Source organism: Dermacentor silvarum, chromosome 2 (assembly GCF_013339745.2).
Source record: "Dermacentor silvarum isolate Dsil-2018 chromosome 2, BIME_Dsil_1.4, whole genome shotgun sequence".
NCBI classification, from domain to species: domain Eukaryota; kingdom Metazoa; phylum Arthropoda; class Arachnida; order Ixodida; family Ixodidae; genus Dermacentor; species Dermacentor silvarum.
In genome coordinates, this window is record NC_051155.1 from 14,072,933 (window position 1) to 14,090,580 (window position 17,648).

General features: G+C 51.2%; 1 protein-coding gene across 1 annotated transcript in view; it reads right to left on the bottom strand.

The window, feature by feature from the left end:
- LOC119439908 (alcohol dehydrogenase class-3) overlaps window positions 1-17,648 on the bottom strand; it is a 233,542-nt gene that overhangs the window by 101,100 nt on the left and 114,794 nt on the right. The window contains exon 5 of the mRNA XM_037704875.2: window positions 9,718-9,850. Within this exon, the coding sequence (XP_037560803.2) occupies window positions 9,718-9,850 (133 nt within the window). The remainder of the gene's footprint in view (window positions 1-9,717; window positions 9,851-17,648) is intronic.

Below are 17,648 nucleotides of genomic sequence, written 5' to 3' on the forward strand. Positions count from 1 at the left end.
GTTGAAAAGAAAAGTGTAGAATCATTGCATTCTACCGGTGCTAACATATGGGGCAGAAACTTGGAGGTTAACGAAGAACCTCGAGAACAAGTTAAGGACCGCACAAAGAGCGATGGAACGAAAAATCTTAGGACTAACGTTAAGAGACAGAAAGAGAGCAGTGTGGATCAGAGAACAAACGGGGATAGCCGATATTCTAGTTGACATTAAGCGGAAGAAATGGAGCTGGGCAGGCTGGATGGATAACCGGTGGACCATTAGGGTTACGGAATGGATACCAAGAGAAGGGAAGCGCAGTCGAGGTCGGCAGAAAACCAGATGGGATGATGAAGTTAGGAAATTTGCAGGCGCAACTTGGAATACGCTAGCGCAAGACAGGGGTAATTGGAGATCGCAGGGAGAGGCCTTCGTCCTGCAGTGGACATAAAATATAGGCTGATGATGATGATGATGCATTGGTATCTTCTATAAGACTACGGAGGCCTCCAGCATATGTCCCCAGTAGGAATCAAAGTAGGAGGAATTTTGAAAGCGGGCCCTGAGGGGGAAAAGTGACAGCAGACGACAGCTACTATTGTATTATGAAATGGCAGATATATTTTAACGGAAAAGCTTCCCATCCTTTACACTGATAGCCACACAAGTTCGTACACAACACAGAATGAGAGGAATCGCCAACATAAACGACTCCACAAGAAATGAAATGCTGAAAGAATGATTACGCAGGCCTCTTAGATTGCTGTTCGTACTGTAGGAAATTACTAATAGGTGTTTGCGCTTCGTTGGCGCTGCTGACTTCATATTCAGAAGCGGTGTCGCCGTAATGCCTCGGTGCTTTAGGAATTTACAGAGTATTCTAGTCCCCCCTTCCGTGCCGCTCTGCTTAAATCCAGTTGACGTACCTGTCACGTACCTTCACCTATCCACTGCAGAGAGAGGAAACAAACCTTGGTTTTCGAATACAATGGAAAATCCGAGGACACCTAAGCACTTTTTATGAGTTGCGAAAGCACTAATGTCAAATTGAACGCCGCTGAGCGGTCGTTCGAGATTTGCGCTACGAGTAATGTACTATAGCGGTATGGGCTGCCCGAGGCAGCAGCCTGCGGTACCAATGCCACCGACGTCCTGAGCGACCGAGGAAACAGCCGCGACCACCAAGGACGGCAAGCGTGTGCCGCAGCTCAGCCCAGTGGGGGTCGGTGAGAGAGAGGAGATGACGGCACCCACAGGCGCGAATCACGCGACTGCCTTCTCGCGGACGACCTCTTCCCGCGGTGTCGCGACCGCCGTGCCCTTGTCAGATGGGAAGAGGACTTGGAACCCGTAGGTACCGCTTCCCAGAGCTTACATGTACTCATCAACCCAGCATCATTCGGTTCATTGACCCGGGCTGACTGGGTGGGGGGTTTTGGTTTGAGCCAATGGTCCTTCCCGGACAAGGGGGCCACTGTGGAGCGGCACTAACGGTGCTATTTCGCGCTTCACACAAACAGCCATGTCGCTGTATCTGCTCCGTCTCTTGATCTCTTTCGTCGACATTAATTTGCCAATAACCAGTCTTGAGATCCATCGACGAAAAGTACTTAGCACTGCAGAGTCGGTCTAATGCGTACTCTATGCGTGGCAGGGGGTATACGTCCTTCGTTATGTTGCTGAAGCGGCGATAATCGAAGTAGAAGCGCAGAGTTCTCTTCTTCACTAAGAACACAGCAGTTTCCCACCGGCTTTTCGACGGCTGGATGAAGTCGTCGCGCAGCATTTCGTCAACTTATTGCCTGATAACTTCTCGTTCTCACGTCGGCACCCATTAAGGACTCTGGCATAGTGGTCGAGTGATGTCTTCGATTATTGTGCGCTGCTTCACAACTGGTGTTTGCAGAATCCTAGATGACGTCAAAAAGCAGTGTTTTTAGTGTGGGAGAAGACTTTCGAGCTTTTGTTGGTTACTGATGAGGAGGCTTGGATTTAAGTCGAAGACTGGTTTGGGGTAGATACAGCAGAATCAGAGAGGACAAACGCATTACTGGTTTCCACAATTTCCTCCAGGTATGCGATCGTCGTACCCTTGTTGACGTGCTATTTCTGGCTGAAGTTTCTCAGCATCACTTTCGCATTTCCTCCGTGCAGTGAAGCGATTCCTCATGTTACGCAAATTTCACGATCGATCAGTAGACGTTGATCGCCCACGTTGGCGCCTTCTACATCTGCGGGTATTTTGGTGCCGACGGAAACGACAATGTTGGAGTGAAGCGGGATGCTCCCTTGGTCTTCGAGCCCACTCCACGCGTGGTAACTACGAGAGCTCTCCGGCGGTACGGCTCGATCTTCGGACAGCGTTATCGACTTCGGCTTCCGGTCGATGGTTGCGCCACGTTGGTTCAGGAAGTCCTTGCCGAGAATGACATCTCGGGAACACTGTTGGAGGATAAGGAAGGTGGCAGGGTAAGTCCGGTCATGAACAATAATTCTGGCTGTGCAGATTCCAGTCGGTGTTATCAGGAGCCCTCCAGCTGTCCGGATTTGAGGGGTTTAGCATGCAGTATTAACTTTTTTTTGACTGGGCAGTGAACGGTCCACTCATGACGGAGTAGCCGGCTCCCATGTCTACTAAAGCAGGGACTGCGTCACCGTCGAGTAACACGTCGAGGTCGGTGGTTCTTTTGTCTGGCGTTGCAGTTAGGTTTTGGTGTTGGATCACGGCTGCGTTGCGTTGGCCTGTCGCTGGTACGTCGCATTGTCAAGTCTTCTTTCGTCGGCGTATTCTTGTCTTGCAGTCTTCGTCGGGATGACGGCATGTGGTTGCTACGTCGTCGAAATAGACCATGAAGCGTTGCTGTAGTCGACGGATTATCTTCTGTATTTCGACGTACAGCAACCGCACCTCCATCTGTTGCTGCATTTAGTTTTCCGGATATGGGCTTGCGGACCGACCATGGGCTGCGCCACTATATGGTGGGCATTGCGGTGGCAGGTAACGTCCATGTGACGGCGAACGGGATGGTCGTCGAGGGCTCCACTGAGTGGCGGTGAGGCAGTTGGCGATGTCACGAAGGTGTTCGCCAAACTGTAGTCGCGACGCGATAACAGCGTATCCTCGTAGCCTGCCATATGTAAGAGGCATGCGGCGCAGAAAGGAAGAACAGGATGATATGCACGTATCGGTCCGAACGGCACGAGCCCACGAGGCGCGTGACCAGAGCTGTAATCGAGAAAGAAGTGGCGCTGAGTGGGTATTATCAACGTGGCTCTGGGCCAAAAAGGTCAGCATCGCACTGGCGACAGAAGCGATGGAGATACGGTCAAGTCCATGACGCGGGCAGTCCAGGGTGTGGCCTTCGACCTCGGCGACGTTCGAGCATGGCTCCTTGGACCGGCTGCAGCCTCTCACGGCAGTGCCGGGCACTCCAGGAAGGATCCCCCTTCAGAGGCAGACCAGCACATACGATAGTCCCCGGGGCGTCTCGTCGGCATTCGAAGAAGAAGCAGAGGCGGAACCCGGAGTTAGGCCTAACCTGTGGGGCCTTGTTGCCACGTTACCGACGGAGTTCGGGACACCGGCATCAAAGACGGACGAGTTGACTAGACAACACCAAGGCAAGAACGTTTACGGAGTCGGCGAGAACACCGACTATGATGAAGATCTGACACGCTTCGGACTTGGAACATACGTGCGACGACAAGTGTTAGTAAGAACGGTCCTTCCTTGTACCGTCGCAGCCAGAGGCTAGGGTTGCCTACCTTTCGCGTAGGAAACGCCCGAAGACTAACGTAGGCGGAACTAAGGACATGTTTATTGATTATTAATTAGCTTGTATAAGTGTTGGTGCTATAAGTGTTGGTGCCATTGTGTTTTATTTGGTGAGTTTTATTTTGAGTTTGGGTTTAAATGTAATTAAAATCTCTTTGCTGTGCTGCCATGCGTCTCCCAACCTTATCTCTCGTAACATCCTCACGCCCCCAAGGTCGGTGACAGACGATATGGCCCCATTTTGCGGTAATGGCACTGGTGGTAGACGTGGCACGCTTCTCCGCAGTGGTAGCAGAACGGGCGGTGGTCAGGAGTGCACCAGACGTCAGTCTTCCTTGGGTAGTTGCACTGGGCGACGCGTGGGCGAGCTGGCGGCGGTGGACAAAGCAACTGCGGCGGTCCGGGGCCCAGGCGCGGCCGCGAAGGGGTACTTTGATGGCGGATGATGGCGGCGTAGGTCATCGCCTTAGGTTGGGCCAGTGACCGCTGCCCTTCCAGCTGCCCTTCAGGAATTCCAAATGACCACTGGATTTCTTCTGGCATGACATCAGCGATCGAGGCAACCTGAGGCTGCGATCTTGGAAATATCCTCTGAAGCTCCTCTCGAAAGATCGCTCTGATGGTCTCGCGCAGGTCGTCGCTGCCCAGTGATTAAACTTTGGCGTAGTTCGTTGGGGGAGTGCGGTGGTTGAACTGCTTGTTCCACAGTTCGAGTCTTCTCGATGTCGGTGGCCTCAGAAAGAAACTCTTCGACTGTCTTCGGTGGATTCCGTATCATTCCGGCGGAACAATCTTGCTTCACACTCCGGATGAGGAGACGAACTTTCTTCTGCTCGGACATTTCCAGGTGGGAGTGGCGGAAAAGACGCATCCGTTCTTCCGTAAAATTGGCACCGTTCTCCTTAGGTAGCTGCACTCGGGCTTCCAGGAGAACTCCGGCTCTTTCTTTTAGGACAATTCTCGTGAGGTCATAATGAAGTTGCTACGGAACAGGTCCCAAGTTGTAAGGGCGAGGTTCCGGTTACCGAACAAAGTCCTCGCGGCATCTTCCAAGGAGAAGAACACATGGCGCAGCTTAGGCACAGATGTCCAGTTATTGAAGGCTGAAATAATTTCGAATGTCTCGAGCCAGGTTTCCGGCGCGTCCAAAGAAGCTCCACGGAAGATAGGTGGCTTCCTGGACTGATTCAGTATGATGGCTGCTGCGTCCGTCATCGTGGCAGTTGACATGACCACGATCTTCCTGGTCGGCTCAGGTAAAAGTTCGTGCTCCGGAGGCAGTCCTTGCAGCCTGCGGCTAGCTCGAAGGTCCTCGGCGACGTCGGTGTTGTCTTCGGGGTTCGGGCTTGGATCACGGCTTTGCGGGGCCATTCCATACATGAGGGCACTGACACCTCTACGAGATGTCACGTGGTAATGACAGTCAATGACACAGTAGCAAAACTGTGAATGACAAAACTAACTTTTATTGGGCGAACTTGTGCCCACAACACAAGTGACACTTGAAGCACAATAGCGGCGAACACCAGTCGCTGATCGTCGAAATCTGATCTGCTGGTCAAGAGCGTCGGCTTTTATACCTAAGTCATCTAAGGTTCTTGGTGCCCGCGTGTCTTCCAGAAAGTACTCTGCAATTCGCGTCTCTGAATGGATCAAATTACATAAGCGCCGGGGAAAACAGACAACGGATAGAAGCATCGATAACATTCGAGAAGCTTCCGATACATGCAGGCGCGTCCTGCGCCGAGAGATGAAGTTTAACATTTGTTAGCCGGGAAAAAGTGGTCAACGGTGAAAGTTAAATAAGTACACGTGTCAATATAGACAATGCATTCCTCACTAGATAATCATTATGGAGAAGTCGTTATTTAACTATTATCTTCGGAAAAGTCTTTCATCGTCTGTCGGCCCTTGTGCTTGGAAATCCTAAAGTTATTTCGCTGTACAAAACCGGGAACTTCCTTATTGAGTTATAGACCCATCGCTTACATTTCATTCATGTACATTACCAGAACACATAATATAGAAATTCAGTTTTTGGTGACAAATAACTCTTTTTTCTGATACCCAACATGTCTTTCGACGCAGTTTCAGCACCATTGGCGAACTTAGTGAGTTCACTCATAATATCATCCAGGCTGTAGACGTGGGTGAACAAATTGAAGCAATACGTTTAGATTTATAGAAACCATTCGACACTGTTGCAGGCTCTAAAATGTTGAGAAAGCTCTGAGTTGTCCCTGACAACCATGCATTAGTTAACCGGATTGCTTCTTTTCTCTCTAACCAGCCTCAATACGTACTCTTCAAATCTGTCAAATTCTCTTTTTCTACTGTAACATCTGACCTGCCTCAAGGCTCCATCTTCGGCCTGCTTCTTTTTAATTTATATAAATAATGTACCACGTAACATTCCTGTTAAAATCCGCATGGACATTGATGTTTGTGTTTTGTACCATACAATTAAATACTGCCATGATTACAACATTCTGAACGATTAATTTGCATAATTTCACTCGTGGTTTGAGACTTTGCAGATAAAAAATAATTTCTGAAAAACTGTTTCTTCGTCATTTACTAAATGCTCTTTCTCATCGTTATTCACTTATTCGTTTAATGCTTCTCCGCTAGAAAATGTGTCGCAGTATAAATACCTTGGTCTTATATATTCGAAGGATAATGATCTATCTTGCTCACATCACATTGAACAGATGTGCAACCGCGCGCTTAGAAAGCTAAGATACCTGCAAAGTACCCTACGCTTGGCCCCTCTTAACACAAGGCTCCTCACTTTTAAAACAATAGTTCGTCCAGTACTCGAGTATGGCTCGGTCGTATGGAACCCAAGAAAAAAGTGTGATAAGGACAAAATAGAGTCTTTCCAGGAGAAAGCTGTACGCTTTATTTATTGTCGTCACGACAGGTATGTTTCACCTAGTTGCACTCTTAGAAATCGCCAGCTGGCCACACTCTCTTCCCATTGGCACGTCCAATCATTGAGTTTCTCTATACTCTGATTAACTCTCCACAATTCCATCTAACCATTATACAGAATACATAGCGCAGTAAGTACAAAGGACAGGTCGAGACAGGACAAGCGCTGACTTTCCACTAAGGTTTTATAACGGATCCTGTGCAGTCCGTTGCAAGAGGGGCGTTGTTTACAAAATTCCACTGACATGTGGAAGACACTACTTAGGCCAGTGTCACACACCCCGTGAACGAGGTGTCAACGCCGGGCCAAATTCCGAAGCCGACTTATCAGATACCGAAAACAACCCCACGAAAGCAAGGACAATTATTAAGGGGCCCTCTGGAGCGCCAGCTAACGCCGGTTCTGGTCCAATGAGCGAGTCCGAGCCCAGAGTTATCAAAACACAATATATTCTTCAAATGAGGCAGTTACATACACACATACACACTTCGGCTAGGCACAACACTGCAATTCAGATGGGTGTTAGCAAAACTCGGGAAAATAATTAACGACAAGCACTAAGAGTCCGACACGTAGAGTACAGAATGAATAGGAACAACGAATGTCCAATCGTATTCACCCGTGCTGGTCTTGAGCAGGATGATCTCGGCTTAGCTCGAGGCAATTCTCGAAGTAGGAACTTCTTCCGGAAATGCAGACGCTCGCGGAACTCGTCGACTAGTTTGCCGGGGATTCCCCTGCTTCCGCAGACGGTCAGTCTTCACGTCACATCTCTTCACCGGCGCGGTCTGATCCCCCTACTGATTCCCGCACGCAGCTTTTATTGCCTTCGCTGGCGCTTCTCGAACCTTCCGACGGAGTCGTGATGCCGTAGCATGAACAAAGCCTGGGAACCTTCTAGACATGTCTCGCGTTTTCGACCGCGGCGCTGAAGACTCTTCGAGAAGGCTGGTGACCCATGCGTTGGCGCACGCTCGGGCTGTCGCACTCCTATCTCTCTCTTTGTTCGCCGTGAGTCTGGGTCTGAGAGGGTGTTTCGGCGCTCGCCCCCTCTCTCTTCTCTTAACTTTCGCGTATCTTGTCAAAGCTTCTAGACTCCGTTGATCGCGCCGGCTGCCTGTGGCGTATGTGCTCTCTCCCTCTGTCGAAGCTGCCGCGGGGCCGACGCGCTCCTTCGCTGGCTTGTGAAACCTGTGGCGCGCGCTTTGATTTAACGCACTTTTGTGACAGTCAGACCGCAAGCTGCTTGAATGTACGTCTGTACGAGCACGATAATAAAGCCGGCTGCATCGCTACTGAGGGTCAACTGGCTGCCCACTGGAAAAAATGTGAGGCGATCCCACCTTTCGGTCCTCTTTTCAAACTAACCGTTGTTGTGTATCGTCGCGCTACAGCCCGACTATAGGGAAATCACACAAGCCACCGACACACCATGGGCAGGAGATGCATGCGTCAGTCGGCCGTCTGTGGCTTTACGAAAGAAAGAGCTTGACTTCTTGGTGTAGATGTCACATGGCAGTTTACATTCATCCTCTATGTCGGAATCTGCTATTTGCATATTCACGTGTGTGCATATATATGCTGAGGATCCGCAATAAAACCTTAGTGGACAGTCAGCGCTTGTCCTGTCTCGCCCTGTGCCTTGTACTTACTGCGCAATGTATTCTGTATAAAATTTAATTACCAACATGCCCAATCCTATTCCCTTCCTGTGCTCAGCAGCAACATCAAACCGTCTATACCTAGATCCCCTAGACCCCATCATGAGTTGAATGTGTCTTCTTTTCATCACGGCATCGATGCGTTTAAACACAGTTTTTTGTCCCCGTTATATAATTGTGGAACACTTTACCCGGCCAAGTTCGATCTTTATCGCGTACTGAATTCCTCGTTTATACGGTTAACCATTGATCTTTACTGCATCTTTTTTTCCCTTGTTTGCTGTTTCTGTATTTGCTACTCCCCTCTGCGATAGCCCTTCGGGGCTACAGTATTTTGAAATAAATAACTATGAGACGTAGCGTAAATATTGTAACGATGTTGAGGAACACATGGTAACAAAAAAAAACGATATTTATTAAGGGCGAACTTGTGCCCACGACTCAAAGTCACTGCGGTCGTGAAGAATGCCCGGCAGTCGCGTTCTAAAACTGGAGTCGAACCACCTTCTACTTTCTCCTCGCGTGATACCTCGTGCGCGTGGCGCATGCGAGCCGGGTCCAACCGGCTACTCGTGCCACGATGATCGCTGCCTGTTGGTGCTGAACAACACCACGGTACGGCGAGCACAGTGTCCAATACGAAGGGCGCGCTACTTTAATGTGGCCAAGTTGTCGCGACAATATAATGCTAATCCTTAATTATTATGCAGCCCATTTAGAAGGCGCTTCTTTGGCTTCATTGTCCCTTGGCTTCTTAAAGGCAGGACTAAATACTGAGACCCCTGGTTCTTGTCGCTCACGTCATACTATTATCGCTGATATCAAAGGATCCCGTAACGTACCACCATTCGAGAAAGGTAGTATGTCACTGCTTTCCAACTTTCACGAGCGAGTAGTGCCCCGGAAATTCATCGTTCAGGACGCCTCATTCCAAGGATACTTATAGAAGTTTCCTCCCTATAACGACCCGCCTTTCAAAATTTAGGATATTTCTGCCGCCTCTAACCCCTCTAGTTACTCACCGCTTTTAATTCTGAATAATTAGTGGCAGGTAATAGTCCATAAGGTGCATGATTACACAAGGTAATCGTGTGGAGCAGTTAGGCTATAGATAGCGCAGTACAGGAGCAAGTCGGTTTATATTCTTTAAATTTATTGGTCATGATTCGTACTTCGATAGGTGTTCCTTAAGCGCTGTCGCGGGACAAGCGAATCGATCACTTTTTCTGTCGATTTTTTTTGCATGACTGCGATTCCTTCTTTGGCCACTGCCCGTGCGGACTAAGAAGTCACTAAATCAGAGCGGCAGCAAAAACTAAGGCTTCCGGGACCTGCCAACTGTAAGCAGCGGGGGCGCGTTCAAGGCGCACCTTGGCGACTGCAATCTCCGGCACCACGGTGTACTGACTGAAGGCGCTGATGCCCATGAAATGGTGCACCTTCACACTCCTGCACGTGAACCGCGTTGTACCATCGGGCATCAGACCAAGATTCTGCGTGGCGCTGCAAAAGAGACGAGAAGTCGTGCGGTCCCTTATCAAAAAAGTCGCAGTTTTGCCCGAAAAGCGAAGCATCGATTGTGATAGCAAATTAGTAGACAGCTCTACGAAGTAAGGCTAGTTCTTTTTTTTATCAGAGGCCGTATAAAGTTGTAAATATTCGCTTACTAAGTAAATGAACAAACACGTTGTAAGGCGTGCACAGGTAAACAAACACATCTCGCTCGATGACCGCAGAAACTCGTCAAAACGCTGGAGTGAGAAAGCGCGCTGGCGGCAGCGAGCAAATTGACCTTCGCGCTGGCTGTCGCTTCAACGCGAACTAAACGTCGAAAGCACGCGCATACGAAGCTACCGGCAATCGGCGCATGCAATTTGTACCCATCGTACATCGCTTTGAAGATGAGGCTCCCGCGGGCTCACTTCGGCCACATCGCAGATCGTTTTCGAGATAGGCGCCCGCGCGGCAGTTCCGTAAACAGTAGCCGACGGACCCATGATGATCGACAATGAGCCGCGTCTTAACGTCTCCCGGTAAACCTCCCGCACAGACTATTGCAGACAACAGCTAGGCGCTGAACGGTTCTTGAGTTCCATTTCTTGCTTCCCGAGCCGCTAAGCTAGCTTATCTTCCTCCTGCTCTGGACGGTCTAGTCGTGACTCTAGCACCATATGTCGGCAGTGTGGGCTAATACTCACTCACACTCACTTACCATAATTTTTTCCAGGCCCCACATTCACTCACGTTCACGCTCACCTCCACTCGCTCTCACTGGCACTACTCGCACTCGCACTCACTGGCACTCACCTCCACTCACTGGCACTCACAGGCACTCACTCGCACTCACCTCCACTCACACTCACTGGCACTCACTCGCACTCTCCTGCACTCACACTCACTGGCACTCACTCGCACTCTCCTGCACTCACACTCACTGGCACTCACTCGCACTCACCTTCACTCACACTCAATGGCACTCACTCGCACTGACTCGCACTCACCTGCACTCCGACTCACTGGCACTCAGTCGCACTCACCTCCACTCACACTCACTGGCACTCACTTGCACTCGCACTCACTGGCATTCACTCGCGCTCACCTGCAGTCACACTCACTGGCACTCACTCGCACTCACCTCCACTTCCCCTCACTGGCACTCACTCGCACTCACCTGCACTCACTCTCACAGACACTCACCTGCACTCACACTCACTCGCACCCACTCGCACTCACCTGCACTCGCACTCACCTCCACTCTCACAGTCACTGGCACTGACTTTCACTCACACTCAACTCCACTTACTCGCACTCGCCTCCACTCACAATCACTGGCACTGACTCGCACTCACGCCTTTGAAATGAGTGCGAGTGTGAGTGAGCACTCACTCACCCATGAGTGAGTGTACCGAACTATAGCGCTCACAATTAGTGTATATTCATAAAGAAGCTTCCAATTTAACACCTGTTGCATCGGGAGTGCGCCGAGGCAGTGTTCTGGGCCCAGTTTTATTTTTAATATACATAAAATATTTGCCTTCCCGATCACATGGTAACATCCCTCTATTCCGCGCTGGCCAAGTCGGTATAACAAAAACATACACAAAAAAAGGAACTGCTATAGAGAGGAGGTGCCACGCGGCTTCTGTTTCTGTTGCCATGACGACGTAAACAACCATGTGCGCCGCCATTTTTATTGACCCTTTTCGCGGCGATCCCGTGGGCGCTGCCATGTTTGAACACGTGGTGGCGCGTCCATTGCTTGCCTCAACTGCCTCCGTTGCCTCCTTGTTTACAATGGAAGTGTATGACGCCGGCGCGGCTTAGAAAACCTCTGTTTTAGGAGATATTGTAAACGGTGACTGGGTGAACGAGACGAAGCTTTGATCACAGCTTCAGAGGACATGCAAAAGCGCTTTCGGAGCTGATTAACCTATGTCCAAACGGCGCAAGCAGCGTATATTGTGCTTGTTCTAAAATCGGTGCTAAATATTTATTTCAAGCTATCCAAACATTCCGCTCATGAATTGAATCAGGATTAGTGTGTTTTGCTCTTTGTACTTTATTTGGAAAATATTTTGAAGCAGCGGCTTGCCAGTTTCCGACACAGTTAAGTTCCTCGGTGCGGCCACTATCTCATTATTTTCTCCCTAATCGCTTGCGGGTGTGCTCAGCTCCGATACATTTGTTCTTCCAGCGCACAAGGCTTGAAACGCAGCTGTTTTGCACATTGGAGTACCTTGTAGCAAATGTGTATTATCGCGAGTAACTCGCTTACTGTTGTGGACCGTCACGAAACATTCAGCCTCGACCATTCGTGCGCTATCGATGTAGTACTGTCGCTTATTGTGCGTATATAGTGCGGATATATTCAAGTGTGCGTACATTCACTTATTCTTAACACGTTGGCGAAAGAGTGTGTGTAAGTTTCCGTGCTGGTTGGGGTGTTGATCAAATCGTGGGCGGTGATGTGAAAACCAAGTGCGCGTGGAGGTGTCCAACAAGATTGTATACGACATTGAGCTAGAGGTACACACCGAGTTCAGTAATTTAGTCACATTTATTTCTCTATGATGCAGTCACAAAGTGGTCATGCATGCTTGCATAGATGTGCAGAGACGGTGACGATTGCGGTTGGTTTCGTTGGTCGATGGACGCGCACACACGGCTGCTCTCATTTTGGCTACGAGTGGCATCAGCACTGTCGGAACAGAAAGAACACATGCATTAGGCACCAATAAGCCAATAAAATTAATTAACGATCTAAGTACTACATATGTGCTTAATGCCTTATATCATGCTATATGAATATTTAATATATATTGCTACACGCGTGTGATATTTGGTTGTTTGAACGAGGCGCGCGGCCACCTAGACGAAGAAGACGAACTGCTCTGGGCTCTCGAGCTATCGGCTGATCTGGCCAGCGCTGCAGCTATCTTTTGTAAATATACTTGTAAATAGTCTCCTGTACTTAATTCTTCGTTCGCGTAACATTTTTGGTGGAGCGTGCCGTTCCCCGTCCTCACCACGGAGCTCCGCAGCGGCCGCACCGTCCAGCTTTCCGCCATGGCTCCCGGTGACGACAACTCGTCTGCTGCTACTACTGCAACTCCAACCACAACGTACGTCACGGTTGCCACTCCCCGCGATCCTGGCTTATTCTCCGGCCAAGATAATGTTGACGTTGATGACTGGCTACGCATGTATGAGCTTGTTAGCCGCAACAACCACTGGGACCCTACCATAATGCTAGCTAATGTCCTCTTCTACTTGGGCGGAACACCTCGTGTCTGGTTCCGGACACACGAGGAGGAGATATCTAGCTGGGACGCTTTCAAGGAGAAGCTCCGCGACCTCTTTGGAAATCCGACTGGTCGGCAGCAGGCTGCAAGAAAAGAGCTTGCTACACGAGTACAGTCTTCCACTGAATCGTATGTCTCGTACATACAAGACGTGCTAGCTCTTTGCCGGAAAGTCGACGAGAACATGGTCGAAGTTGACAAGGTTGGCCACGTTCTCAAGGGGATCGTGGACGACGCGTTCAACTTGTTCATCTTCAACAATGTGTCTACCATCGACGTCATTGTCAAGGAATGCCGCCGCTTTGAGCTCGCCAAAAGCCGCGGCGTCATTCCACAGTTCTCCCGGCTCCCTAACACGGCTGCGACGTCGTCCTGCGTCGCCCTTACCGCCTCACCCCCCTCCAATGAGACCGTCACGCGTATTGTTCGCCGCGAGCTCGAGGCTGCCAGTCCTGCCACGTTCCTTCCGCGCCCACTTGACCCCACCATTGACCAACCAGCCCCAGCGATCTCCCTCATTCAGGAGGTTGTGCGGCAAGAGTTTGCCAACCTCGGTTTTCCTGCTGCCTGCTCCATCTCCCGAGCTGACGCCCGACTGGTGCCGACAGCTGCGCCTGGCAGCGATCTGCATTCCCGTCCCAGGTACCGCAACCCTACAGAGTGGAGAACTCCGGACGACAAGCCCATTTGCTTTCGTTGCCACCGCATTGCCACGTCGCTCGCCTCTGCCGCACCTCCTGGACATCGCCGTATTCGAGCTACTTTTCCCCGTCTCCTCGCCCATATGCCGACCCTCGCCCCTACTCGCCCCGCCGTATGCCTTCTAGCTCTCACGTATCCGTCGATGACAGTCGTCCCACTCGCTCGCCGTCACCTCAGCGCCGTCGGTCCCCGTCGCCCCAGCCACGCCGCTATTCGTCGCCGACCAATTATGGACCCTCCCGGACGGAAAAATAGGCCATGCAGCTCTTGGAGGTAGTGCTGCATCACGTTCGTCCTGTCCAAATCCTCCGTTGACGCTCCTCACGAACACGAACCTAATTGAAGTAGATGTAGATGGTGTCCCGTTGACGGCATTGATTGATACTGGAGCCCAAGTGTCCATAATGAGCGCTAACCTATTTCGTCGCCTCAAAAAAGTTCTTACGCCTGCCGTCACTCGATCCGTACGCGTCGCCAATGGCGCCACTGTTGCCGTCTGTGGTATGTGCACTGCTCGCGTAGGAATTGCTGGCCGCCAAGTTCCCGTCCTGTTCTCCGTGCTGACCAGTTGCCCTCATGACCTAATCTTCTGGCTCGACTTTCTGACGACGCATTCTGCCCTCATCGACTGTTCCACCGGTACGCTGTGCCTCGAGCTTCCTCTTGTTTCCGACGTTCGCCCCGAACAACCGCACATCCTATGCACTACAGCGTTTGTTCGGTTACCTCCAAAAGCCCTAACCTTCGTCGAATTGGCCTCAACGGCAACCGTGCCTGATGGCGACTATGTCGTCGCCCCTATTCGTGATGTCCTCCTGGCGCGCGACATCTCTGTGCCACACTCCGTCGTTACCCTTGCCGCTAATCGGATGTGTCTCCCCGTTGTCAATTTTGGCTTGACGAAGCAAGTGTTACCTGAAGGCATAGCGGTGGCCACGCTCCGGTCATTGACAGACGACCACGTCACTGCTTTTGCAGCCGACGCATCTCCAGATCCTCCTGATAACCCACAGGATGCCTTGAACTTCGACGGCCCATTACGTCCCATGGTCGCTCCGGACCTCGCCCCTGGCCAAGCAGCCGCCCTATATCGCCTTTTGCTTTCCTATCGCGACATATTTGACACTGACAATAGCCCACTTGGTCAGACGTCCCTTGTTAAGCATCGGATAAACCCTGGTGATGCTGTTCCCATTCATCGCCGACCGTATCGCGTGTCCACGGCAGAGCGGCAAGTTATTCAGCAGGAAGTCAACAAGATGCTCGCCAAAGGCATTGTTGAGCCCTCGTCGAGCCCTTGGGCGTCGCCGGTGGTGCTCGTCAAAAAGAAAGATGGCACGTGGCGTTTCTGTGTTGATTACCGCCACCTAAACCGAATCACTAAAAAGGACGTTTACCCGTTACCACGAATTGACGACGCTCTTGATTGTCTTCACGGTGCCAAATACTTTTCGTCCATTGACCTTCGATCTGGTTATTGGCAGATTTCCGTCGATGACAAAGACCAAGAAAAGACCGCTTTCGTCACTCCAGATGGCCTCTACCAATTTAAGGTTATGCCGTTTGGTTTATGCAATGCCCCCGCCACGTTCGAACGGATGATGGACTCTCTGCTTCAAGGTTTCAAATGGTCAACTTGCCTTTGTTACCTTAACGACGCCCTTGTGTTTTCTCCTACGTTTGAGACTCACCTTGAGCGCGTCGCAGCTATCCTTGACGTCTTCCGCAAGGCTGGGCTCCAATTAAACTCATCGAAGTGCCACTTCAGGCACCGACAGATTACAGTGCTCGGCCATCTCGTCGATGCTTCCGGAGTACAACCCGACCCGGAGAAGGTTCGAGCAGTAACAGCTTTTCCTGTACCTCAGTCTGTCAAAGACGACCGGAGTTTTGTGGGGCTCTGCTCTTATTTCAGACGGTTTGTGAAAGATTTCGCAGAAATCGCTCGACCACTCACTGAACTTCTGAAGAAAGACGTGCCCTTTACGTGGGGTTCCCCTCAGGCTGCCGCATTTTCACGCCTTATCACGATTCTGACCAATCCACCGATCTTGGCCCACTTTGACCCGTCCGCACCTACAGAGGTCCGAACCGATGCCAGTGGTTATGGGATCGGCGCAGTCTTAGCGCAACGACAACACGGACACGACCACGTTATAGCCTACGCTAGCCGGCTCCTGACAACTGCAGAGCGCAACTATTCGATTACCGAGCGCGAATGTCTTGCTCTCGTCTGGGCTGTTTCAAAGTTCCGCCCATATTTATATGGCAAGCCCTTCTCAGTAATCACAGACCATCATGCGCTGTGTTGGCTTTCGTCGCTCAATGATCCCACTGGTAGGCTCGGTCGTTGGGCTCTCCGACTACAAGAATATCCCTACACAGTGACGTACAAGTCGGGACGCCAACACCAGGACGCAGATTGTCTCTCTCGCTACCCAGTCCAAGACCCGATCTCTACGTCTGATACTGACACCGACGCCTGCGTTCTCTCTGTTTTTCCTCTGGTCCATTTCGCCGACGAGCAGCGCCGTGACCCGTCCTTGCGTGTCATCATTGACCGCCTGGAATCGTCACTTGCCGACAGCTCCCTTCGCTTATTCACACTTCAAGATGGCGTACTCTACCGCCACAACGTTCACCCCGACGGCCCAGCATTACTCCTTGTGATCCCTAAACACCTTCGCTCGGCTGTTCTCCACGAACTTCACGACCTCCCCACTGCCGGTCACCTCGGTGTGTCACGTACCTACGACCGGATCCGCCGACGCTTCTTTTGGCCAGGCCTTGCTCGCTCCGTTCGAAGATACGTAGCTGCGTGTGAGAAATTCCAGCGGCGCAAGACACCGTCGACGCTCCCTGCTGGGTACCTTCAACCAATTGACATTCCCGCGGAACCATTCTTTCGGGTTCGTTTAGATTTACTTGGTCCTTTTCCTCTTTCTACCTCTGGGAACAGGTGGATCGCTGCGGCCACAGATTACGCCACGCGCTACGCCATCACCCGAGCGCTCCCTACAAGCTGCGCCACAGATGTTGCCGATTTTCTTCTACGCGACGTGATTTTATTACATGGAGCTCCGCGACAACTTCTCACAGACCGTGGCCGGACATTACTGTCAAAAGTTATCTCGGACCTCCTGCAGTCCTGTGCCACGAGGCACAAGCTATCCACGTCATACCATCCGCAAACGAATGGCCTCACGGAGCGTCTTAATCGCACTCTCACAGACATGCTCGCGAAGTATGTGTCTTCCGACCACACTGACTGGGACCTGGCTCTACCGTTTGTCACCTTTGCGTATAATTCCTCACGCCTCGACACAGCCGCTTATTCGCCATTTTTCCTTCTGTTCGGCCGAGAACCAGCACTGCCCCTCGACACAAGCATCCCTGTTCACGCAGCACCCACCAGTGAATATGCACTTGACGCCGTCGCCCGCGCTGCCCACGCAAGGGAAATTGCCCGTGGCCGCCTTCTGCACTCCTAAGAGAGTCAACGGCGTTTGCACGACCAGCGACACCGCGACGTGCACTTCCCGCCTGGTTCTTTGGTGCTTCTATGGTCTCCGTCGCGTCAGGTCGGCCTGTCAGAAGAACTGCTGTCTCGTTACACAGGCCCCTACCGAGTGATTCGTGCCGTGACTCCCGTCACCTACGAGATAGCCCCTGACGCCCCATCTGCTTCCCAATCCAGTGATATCGTTCACGTTACACGACTGAAGCAGTATCACCCTCCCAGTGATGACATTTAGACGCTCCGGGACGTCGCTTCTGCCGCCGGGGGATTATGCTAC